This window comes from Stigmatopora nigra, chromosome 10 (genome assembly GCF_051989575.1).
Source record: "Stigmatopora nigra isolate UIUO_SnigA chromosome 10, RoL_Snig_1.1, whole genome shotgun sequence".
Taxonomy (NCBI): domain Eukaryota; kingdom Metazoa; phylum Chordata; class Actinopteri; order Syngnathiformes; family Syngnathidae; genus Stigmatopora; species Stigmatopora nigra.
Window position 1 is genome coordinate 2,951,558 of NC_135517.1, and position 10,943 is coordinate 2,962,500.

General features: G+C 38.4%; 1 protein-coding gene across 1 annotated transcript in view; it reads left to right on the top strand.

Annotated features, from left to right (window-relative positions):
- Positions 1–1,825: 1,825 nt before the first annotated feature.
- Positions 1,826–10,943, top strand: part of igsf8 (immunoglobulin superfamily, member 8) — a 9,916-nt gene continuing 798 nt past the window's right edge. Inside the window, exons 1-7 of the mRNA XM_077727172.1 lie at positions 1,826–1,923; positions 2,053–2,185; positions 4,848–5,228; positions 6,695–7,159; positions 8,338–8,516; positions 9,303–9,555; positions 10,413–10,847. Coding sequence (XP_077583298.1) covers positions 2,140–2,185; positions 4,848–5,228; positions 6,695–7,159; positions 8,338–8,516; positions 9,303–9,555; positions 10,413–10,847 — 1,759 coding nt within the window. The 5' untranslated portion in view covers positions 1,826–1,923; positions 2,053–2,139. The remainder of the gene's footprint in view (positions 1,924–2,052; positions 2,186–4,847; positions 5,229–6,694; positions 7,160–8,337; positions 8,517–9,302; positions 9,556–10,412; positions 10,848–10,943) is intronic.

A 10,943-nucleotide genomic window follows, 5' to 3' on the forward strand; every position in this document is an offset into this window, starting at 1 on the left:
AAAAATGGATTAAAAAATGACAATTATTGATTTAAAAAAGGTGGAAAAATCAGGAAATTTAATATTCATCTATACTCTTCATTTTAATTTGATCTTAAAACAGAAAGTCGGCACTCATCATATACTTTCCCGGACCGCACAAAATGATGCGGCGGGCCAGATTTGGCCCCCGGGCCGCAACTTTGACATAAATTACAATTATTGATTTAAAATGGGGAAAATCAGGAAATTTAATATACATCTTTACTCTTCATTTTAATTTGATCCTAAAACAGAAAGTCGGCACTCATCATTTCCTTTCCCGGGCCACACAAAATGATGCGGCGGGCCACATTTGGCCCCCGGGCCGCATTTTTGACACACATAAGTCTAAAAATCCCCAGATTTTGATGTTTTACAATACTTTCCATTCTCATTAGATGCAGAATAGTTTAAGAAGTTAAAAAAATCCAAATGTGTCTCAGTACGGACAAACTGCAATGAATGTAGGAAAGTTGAACCCATTGAAGCTCTACGTCGTCGTCCGCAAAAGTTACTCGACTCTCCGCGAGCGTAGTCCCCCCCTGTGCTGAAGTCGGCATATTCCGTCAACCTGAGAACACCCTAATGACTTCCTCGCTGAAGTCATCCACTTTTCCATGTAGCTTCAATCTGGAAGGCCTAAAGGAAGGAGAGAATGCGCGTCAGAGTTTGGGAAAATAATGGAAAGGGAACAAGAGAATAGCAAGCGCTAATCAGGTATCTCGGGTGGTGTGGCTGCTTATTTTGGGTGTCATGGAACAGATCTGATCACTGGTTGGTTATCTGGGTAGTGGACGTTCCACAGTGGAAAGTGTAGAAGTTGGAGTTTTTGCTTGGTCGTGTTGGAAAGTTTTAAATGAGGAGAAATATGTCCAGTGCATTCTGATTGGAAGGAGATGGCTGTGATTTAGTGGTATCAGCTATACTAAAATAAGCATTTATTTCCAATTTAAATGGATTGGACGTGATTTTCAGTTGTGATATGACATTTTTTGTGTTTGATGTTCTTTTATGAACTGCTGTGCAAAAGGAAGACATGAAATGGGTGTTATAATCATGATTTCTTATATAAAATGTGTATTTAGTGTAGCAGTTGGGCAATTGTGCTTTGGTGTTGTGAATGGCATGTGTTTGCTGCCCTCTTGTGGAAAGCCTACAGAAACGCCCCCTCTTCACCAATTATTATGTTTACGTTGGAAATTAATGTGACTGAGATCAAGATGACTGTGCGGTTGACAATACACTTTTGAATGTGTATTATTTTAATGATAGCAAAGGTCAAAATAGAAGTATATATTGGTGAAAATAATTTGGTAACTGTTTAAGTTAAACTTAAAAAGTTAATGATTGGTTGGAGAATATATAAACAAAGTACTTAAAATATTATTATGCATAAAACTTCGTAAGTACAATACGTAAAGTATTGATACGTAATAAAATAGGTAATTTACATACTGAAGAATTTTTTACTTATGATTACTATTATCATTATTACTATTGTTACTATTGCTATTACTACTATTATTACTACTGTTACTATTGCTATTACTATTATTATTTTTATTAACAAATAATAAATCGTGTAAAGTAACGTAAAAATATTTTTAAAGAACACTGGAAAACAAAAAAAATATGTTCAGTAGAGTAAACTATTTCCGGTCGTGCCAAAAATCCAGTAGTATCCCTTCTCTATCGCCCTCTGCTGTTTTGGATGATCACTCCTTTGACCAATGGTTCCGGTGTATCTTCATTGAAGCGGTTTAAGCTCCTCCCCCGAGTCTGCCCAACTGCAACGATGAAGATGCCACTTGGAAGCGAAACTCCCTCCATCAAAACGGAACCTTATAACTTTTAATCGGACTATATTTCCTCGCTTGTTCTTCCTACTACGTCTAGACTCCGGTACTGAACTCCGGCCATTCGTTTTTTTAATAGATCGGCAAAGACGAATGAAAACATGGCGTTGGCGATCCCGACGCGTCAATATGTTATTGTCATTCATTTTTAAAATTGTCATTATTTTATACATAGGGCGTTTGGAAAGGTTCGAGGCGGGATGATCTGTGAAGAAGAGCATCCGAGACGGCAATAACAGGTGGAGGAACGACAAAAAGCGCCATGGATGGGATAAAAAACACTTTAGTGTTCATCTCTGTGTATTACGGTGAGCAACGAAACGTGGAAATCGATTGCGCGTGCACGTTTCACTACTCGTCGGCCACGCGCATTTTTTGTTTGTTTTTAGGCTTCTTGTGGTGCAATTTTAACGCGATGCTCGTTTTCGGTGGTTTAAGGGTGCGTGGATTATGCAACATGCGCACAGACGAATTGAGCATGACTGGAATATGAATCAACTCAGGCTTGCTTCAAATCGAAACCAATTGAGTGTTATACTCTGCAAAATTGATCATTTTTCTATAGAGTTGGTTCTGTCAGTCCCCTTTTGATGATGTCATCCTAAATCTTTAAAATATAGGTGCTTAATTGGTTTTACATTGACCAGTTTTTAAAATAGTCAAACTATGAAAACATCACAACCACTTTTGGAATATTTTACTGGATTTAATGTTTTTTTGTGTGAATCCGTTATGCTCACAAGGGCCGCAGGGGGTGATGGAGCCTATCCCAGGTTTCTGATTCGGTGGCCAGCCAAAAAAGGACAGACAATGATTCATGTTTACATTCATTTTAGTGTTCTAGCTAGCTTTGGTTTCATTTTTTTGGGGATGTGGGAGGAAACCGTAGTACCCGGAGAAAAACCATGCAAGCCCGGGAGAACATGCAAACAACCCCAGAACTGTGAGGCCGACCCGCTAATTTAGTATGAGAATTAAGCATTGTATCGTCATTCAGTGCATTATTAGAGATAACATATTTTTTAATGTAAACAGAATATTAATATACTTATAATAAGGGTAAAGGTATCAATTTTATGTAATGAAAGTCATCGTTTTACAGGAATGGATCATTTTTTAAAGTGTAAATTTTACAAAAACAGCCATATTACAGTTTTATAATCATATAATATATTTTTTAACATAATGAAAACCAAAATCTGATGAAGTATTTATAAATCCATGTCATATGTAAACAAATTAAACAAAAAAAAGTGTAATATAATTATTAGTAGTTTTAAAAACATAAAATTAGGCTTCTTCCGCTGTAAAAAGTGTCAATTATTTTTTTTTTAAATGCAAAAAGCACATTACCAATACTAGATTAAAACTTTCTACCATTATTTTTTTAATGCGGAACCAAAAACTCCGTTTTAAATCCACTAACCGCTTACTGAAATCGAAAGTGTTTGCATTAAAGTACTTTGTGGTTGCCATATGAGAACAGCAAACTGACTTTCGGGAATAACATGGCTACCAACACCACATCCTTTGCTATTCTCTCATTCTATATATGTATTATCTTGCTTTTGCGAGTAAATCCGAGTCCCACGCCCAACATCCAGGCCTTAATAATCCAGACAGAGTTGAGTATTGTCACAAAACGTGCCTTGTAGCTTCTCCCCAGTCCAACATTAATTAGGTCTCGATCCGCTTAAGCCTCCCGGCTCAACCCCCCCTCCTTGCGTGCGTCATTATCCAACGGGCGTGTCATCACGCTGACGCTCCGGCTCGCCCGACGGCGTGTTGTAAGCTCGCCCACGTTTACGCAAACACGCCCCGTCATTCAGGTTTGTTCAGGTTGTAATCCATTTTTTTTAGGTGAGGTTAAAGCCAAGAGCAACAAAAACAAAACATGGCTAAACATGGCGAATTGATTCCTTTACGTTTGCCATTACTGGAAGATTAAGATGAAAATCCTCTCCGGGGGGAAAAATCCAATGATAAAGTATGCGTCCTTTTTAATGGAATCATTGTTTTGGCCCTAAAAACGGAAAAAATAGGGATAAACCGCCAAATTACATTTTATTTTTTCATTCATTGGCAGCCATAATACAATTAAAACCTAATATAGAAATAATTAGTCAGTCAATCCATTTAGTTGACTTCAAATGGAATGAAAACAGAGCTGGTTCTGGGTTCGATTCCAGGTCTGGACTTGGGTAGAGTTTGCATGTATGCCCAGGGCTTGTGTGGATTTTTTCTGGGTTCTTTGTTTTCCAAAAACATGAATGCAAAGTTAATTTAGCTTTCTAATTTGCCCCTATTCCTGATTGGTTGTCCGTTTATTCCTGCCCTGCGATTGGCTGATCACCTATGTCTTGGTGTTCGAAGAGTTAGCTAGTAGTCAGTACGTGACCGGACGTTTGGTCGCCGGTCTTTTGGTCACCTGTCAAATGTACCTAGATATTAAACAGTACTTAGATATTAAACAGTACTTAGACATTAAACAGTACTTAGAGATTAAACAGTACTTAGATATTAAACAGTACTTAGACATTAAACAGTACTTAGAGATTAAACAGTACTTGGATATTAAACAGTACTTGGATATTAAACAGTACTTGGATATTACACAGTACTTGGATATTACACAGTACTTGGATATTAAACAGTACTTGGATATTAAACAGTGCTTGGATATTACACAGTGCTTGGATATTACACAGTACTTGGATATTACACAGTACTTGGATATTACACAGTACTTGGATATTAAACAGTACTTGGATATTAAACAGTACTTGGATATTAAACAGTACTTGGATATTAAACAGTACTTGGATATTAAACAGTACTTGGATATTACACAGTACTTAGATATTAAACAATACTTAGATATTAAACTCTCTCTCTTAGATATTAAACAGTGCTTAGATATTAAACAGTACTAAAAGACCAGCAATAATTTCCATTGTCTTTGGCTTGCAGTGCTCAATTTGGCGGCATCCCGCGAGGTGACCGTCCCCGAAGGACCGCTGTACCGCGTCGCCGGATTCTCCGTCTCCCTGCCCTGCGCCGTCTCCGGCTACGAAGGCCCACGGACGCAAGATTTTGAGTGGTTCTTGTACCGAGACGACTCTGGCGGAAGGCAGATCGGAGTAGTGTCCACCAAAGACAAAGGATTCCCCTACGCCCCCTTCCAAGCCCGGGTGAGGAACGGGGAAGTGAGGGTGGACCGAGATTCCGGCGACCATGTGAGGCTGGTGTTGCAAAGGCTGCGTCCTGACGACCAGGGAAAATACGAGTGCTACACGCCGAGCACAGATAACCTCTACCAGGGATCCTACAGCGGCTCGGTTGTTGTTAAAGGTAAAGTTATTTATATTTAATTACCGTATTTTCACGACTATTAGGCGCACTTAAAAGTCTGAAATTTTCTACAAAATAGACAGGGCGACTTATAATCCAGTGCGCCTTATATATGGAAAAAATGTCATTCATTGAGGGTGCGCCTTATAATGCATTGCGCCTTATAGTCGTGAAAATACGGTAATCCATCTTTTAAATAATGGAGAGTCTCGACTAACAAATAATGTCAAATACAATGTAAAGATTTTTAGGAAAAGTAAATGTAGTAGATATTAGAACAAAAAATGTCATGGAAAATATTGTCCAAATATGCTAAACTCATTGAATAATATGTATTGAAGAAACTGAAGTAGAACGCACATTCTGTAGAAATACAATTTAAAATTGTATTAAATATAATGTTGATTAGATTAAGTTAGATTAGAACTTTATTTCATCCTGTATTTGACAATTGTTTTGGTTGCAGTAGCAAAATAGTAACAAACACAGACACAGAAGACATTGTAGAACTAGTTAAAAAAAACTGGAGCCTGAGGTTGATTGTACATCATGTGAATTATATAAACATATTAAATTACCAAAAGGCCATCATACATAATAGAGTTAAATCCTAATGTAAAATAATACTATTTAAATCTAATATATAAGTGATTGAGCTAAAATATGTTTTAAAACTGCTTTATTTTCTTTCTTTTTATTTACAATAGTTACTATTAGTCTTGACTGAGTATAAAATAAAGGCACAATATTGTGACCAGAAAGTTAAGTTAGTGAACAACAGTTGTAAAACGGGTTGCATTACTTCTAGATTGGTCACATTGATTGTTACATTCCATTTGACTACAAATGGAATCGCTAACTTGTATCACCAAAAACAAACACAAAACACTTGTTCTGTCACGCATATTTCTCCTAGAATGTAACAGGAAGTTTAGTCTTACTATATTTTCTATAAGCCACCTTCTCATATAAGCCGTACTCTTAAAATTGCCTTAAAATTGTTGAATTTGACAATTTCTCTCGTATAAGCCGCCCCCTGATTCACAATTTTTGGTTTTAATAGAGAGTACAAATGTTAATACTTTTTAAAAATACTTTTAAGGGAAAATCTTGGTAGGCACAAGTGAGTTTTTTCACATTTTATGCAAGATTTGTTATTTTTTTCTTGAATTTCATTCATAGACATCAAAATAATTCTTGTTTATTATTTTATCTGTTTATCTTTTCTCTATTTTTGAAAAAAAAAGACCGTATCGGCCACATTTTCTTGCTTTATGGCATTTTCGTGCATCTCAAGTCTAATTTATGCGCATATAAGCCATACCCTTGATTCAGTCATCAAATTTTTAGCAACAAATTTGCCATATATGCGAGAAAATCCAGTTCTCAGACCCGTCTTTAATGTGATATACTTCTTATAGCGTTGGCCAATTAGAATAAAATATCCCTCTTTTGACCACATGCAGTGATTCCCGACACACTCCGGATAAGCTACACCCGTTCCCTGACTGGACAACCGCTCCCTGAGGGTGCCGAATTAACCCTGACGTGCTCGGCTAGCATCGGCTCAGAGCAGCTCACCCACTTGTCCGTCACGTTTGGGAAACGCGGTGGCCCAGCGGCTTCGGGCGGCGCGACGGGGCCGGAACTCAGCACCGTCCGTGAGATCATCTCAATCGACAAAATGTTGGGTGTGGTTCCCGGGCGTGCCTACAAGAAACGCTATGACAACGGCGACGTGACGTTGGAAAAACGTAATGGCGACGGCAATGGCCAGGACATCTATGTGATGAAGATGAGGGTGCTTCAGCCTGAAGACACGGGGGCGTATTTCTGTGAGGCTGCACAGTGGATTCGCGACCCGGATCGATCGTGGCAGAAGATTGCTTACAGGACGCTGGACATTGGAAACCTGACCATAAAGCAACTATGTGAGTACTTTTTACTTAATTTGATAGAAATTAGATGATCGTATTTTTCAGGCAAAGTGAATAACACATACTGAAGAGGAAAAAATGGAAGTCACATTTTAGGGAAGGCAGACTGATGGTTATTAAGGGTTAAATGAAGAATAATGGGCTAAATAGGAATTTGTTAATGTAAAATGTACAGTTTTTTTGTGTAATTTTAGCTTAAAAAACAGGATTTTGGTGGTCAAGAGAAATCTAAATCGTATATAAGTTGGCTTTGAGTACAAGTCGTATAATAGAGAAGGCATTTTTTTTTTTATTTGGAGGGTTTAATATCTAAGAGAGAGAGTTTAATATCTAAGAGAGAGAGTTCAATATCTAAGTACTGTTTAATGTCTAAGTACTGTTTAATATCCAAGTACTGTTTAATATCCAAGTACTGTTTAATATCCAAGTGCTGTATAATATCTAAGTACTGTTTAATATCCAAGTACTGTATAATATCTAAGTACATTTGAGCGGCGACCAAAAGACCGGCGACCAAAAGACCGGCGACCAAAAGACCGGCGACCAAAAAGACCGGCGACCAAAAGACCAGCGACCAAACGTCCGGTCCCATCTGCCATGACATATCAAAAATTAGAGGGAACCAGCATTAGTTTTCTCAAATTTCTTTGCTAAGAGGATTGCCGCTGTATTGAAGGGATGACATTGAAAAACATGTTCTGATTTGTAACCGTGGCATAAACCACCAATGTGGCTCTGTTAGACTCTTTCCAGAATTCTCAGCCAAAGGTGTAGATGTTTTATTTTATTTTTACTCCTTGATTAGGCCTAGCTTTCGCTCAAATCCACAGGATTAAATATTCTTTTCACCCACCTCACTCTTATCCACACTTGGGATTTCTACTTTTCTTTCAACTTAACATCTTCTGGGAACAGCTAATTTTCTGGGTTGTACACGTCATAGATGTAGGTCGAGCGAATGGTTGTTAAAAAGTGCTGAATGGGAATTGAATCCAGAACAATGCCTGATTATAATGTCGGGTCCCCGCAGGACCTTCCTCTTTTGTTCGTGAGGACAATGCGGGTATTGTTATTATATTAAAAATGGTAGACATGCACAAACAAATGACAGGGTTTAATTTGGGGCGGCTATGGATGAAGATATTAAAATGTATTTTTTTTCCATCCAATAGCTGAATCGATGAGTGTGACATCATCACCTCAAGGTGAGGTAACCCTACAAGTGGGTGCGCCTCTTCTTCTGATCTGTAAAATCAACGGGTTGCCTTCCGAGGTCAACTCGGGTCTGCAAGTCCAGTGGATGAAGAGGGGGTCCGCCGGTGGGGAGCTGATTGGGTCTGGGGGTGTGGAGGTAAGAATGTTGGGATGTCATGAAAGAAAATTGCAGAAAAATTAGGGTTAGAGAAACCCATTGGCTGCTGTCTGTGTTTTAGGAATAAGTACAAATATTTATCGGGATTTTAAAATGACCACTTTGTTATTACTATAAGTCTTTTTTATTAAAAATACTTGATTGTAGGGTCTTACAAAAAAGTAATTTCTTGAAAAGTACTCTTAACAAGCAAACTATTTTTTGTTAAGATGTCATCATTGCGGAAAATGTGGTTGAAATTTTTACTCGTTTTGTACTTTTTTGGATAGGGTTCTGTTTTAGCCTGGCGGCCCGCCAAGTTTATAAAGAGCTTGAGGAAAATGCATTTTAAAATTATATATAATAACGATTACTAGTTCTCCTTCAGGAAAACATCAGCTCCAGTTTTTTTAAACTAGGTCTACATTGTTTTCTGTGTCTTCTGTCTGTCTTGCTACTTCAACCAAAAAAACCTAACCTCGTTGAATTTATAAATTTAGTGTAATATTTATGCAATGATTCACTGTTTAATTACAGTTCTTGTATCCATATCCATAGATTAACATTTTAGTTTACACGTTCATATGATTTTTGAGGAGAGTTGAGATAACCATTAATTTTTTTTTATCAATTCTGTGAGCCCTCGTTTTGGAAAAAAATATTTTCTCTAATTAATGAAATGTTTGTCCTAAAAAAACTACTGATATTCGCCGAGAATAGTTATTGTCTAGTGTTTTCCTGGGATATTGTTTTGTTTTGAGACTATGTTTTTGTTGGCCTATTCAGGTGGAAGTAGCCAAAATGAGCCCAGACGGCGTGGTGAGCTGGGGCGACGATATCAGCCGATCCAGCGGTGGCTCTATGGAGAAAATGGGGGAAGCCAGCTATTGCTTGAAATTGTTCTCGGCCCGACCTGCCGACTCTGGAGTTTATCGCTGTGTGGTCAACGTTTATGCCGGTCGCACCATCCCAGCCCCTTCCACTCCGGCTACACTTACAGTGAGATCTGATGGCGTCACGGTCAATCTCAAGACCAAAGGTGAGGAAGCGGACTCACACTAGGTTTATAGTCGCACATCTACTTAGGAAATTCATTGGTTACAGACCTTTTTTCAGAAGTTGAATATTTTGTAAGTAGATCAGTACTTTATATGTAAATTTGGTCATTTGTTCCAAGGTCTTCATAAAAACTACCAACTCAAACCTTTAAAAATGTTCCAATTTTGTATGGAAGATGTGAGAAACACAAAAATGAAAGAAACTTATAAGAAAAGTATTTATTAATGTAATTAGATGAAGAACATGCATGCAAAAACTTCTATTGGTGCAGTAGCACAGTACAGTAAGGAAGAAGCTAATTTTATCACAGAAAAACGTGCAATTAAACACATCTAAACAAATTCAAATGATTGCATTGCATAACTTTATTCATCCCTTATTTGGGAAATTTTGTTGTCACAGTAGCAAGAGGGTGAGAATACAGACACAGAAAAAGACATTTTAGACATAAATATATAGTTAATAAGTAAGTTAATAAATAAATACATGAATAAATGTATAAATAAATAAGCGTGTTGCTGAAATATATATACATAGTATATATAAGCACATATATACATACACATACATATATAAGCACATATATACATACACATACACATATATAAGCACATATATACATATGCATACATATATATAAGCACATATACACATATGCATACATATATAAGCACATACATGCATACACATAGATGTACATGCATGCATACGGTGATGAATTTAAACAAACTGAAATGTTTATACATTCAGAGGAATTTTGTTGAGGTATTTGGTATTGCCTCTTTGGTAAAGGCAGTGATATACAATATAGTCCTCATTTTTGTATTTAATTGCTAGATGTGGTCGTTTCGGCGAGTGCTCAGCTCGCCCGAGGCCCGCTGCTGAAACGGGGCAGCACCATCACCGTCCTTTGCACGGCCACCATTACCAGCACCGGCCCCGCCCGGGCTCAGGTGCAGTGGCTACGTTGGCCCCTCCCAGATCCGCGGATGAGGAACCCGACGCCGGAGCCGGTCACCCAAGCGGAACCCCAAGCCGTGGCCGCCCTCACGTACAATGGCATCGTAGAGGTCTACGTCAACGGCAGCGAGGTCAGCGTGGACCGCGTATCCGCCGTCACGTACCGGCTCAGAGTCCACGGCGCCGTCCTGGAGGATCAGGGTGTTTACGCGTGCCGTGCCGAAGCCTGGGGGCGAGATCCGCATGGAGGATGGTACAACTCTGGGGTGGAGGCGGAGTCAAACGGAGTCACTGTTTACTTGTACGCCCGAGGTAAGATGGACGCTCTTCTTGCGAATTTATATTGTTTCACAGCGTTTTTAGAAGGATTGGTCGATCGTATGAATCATAAATATTTGCTCCAAATTA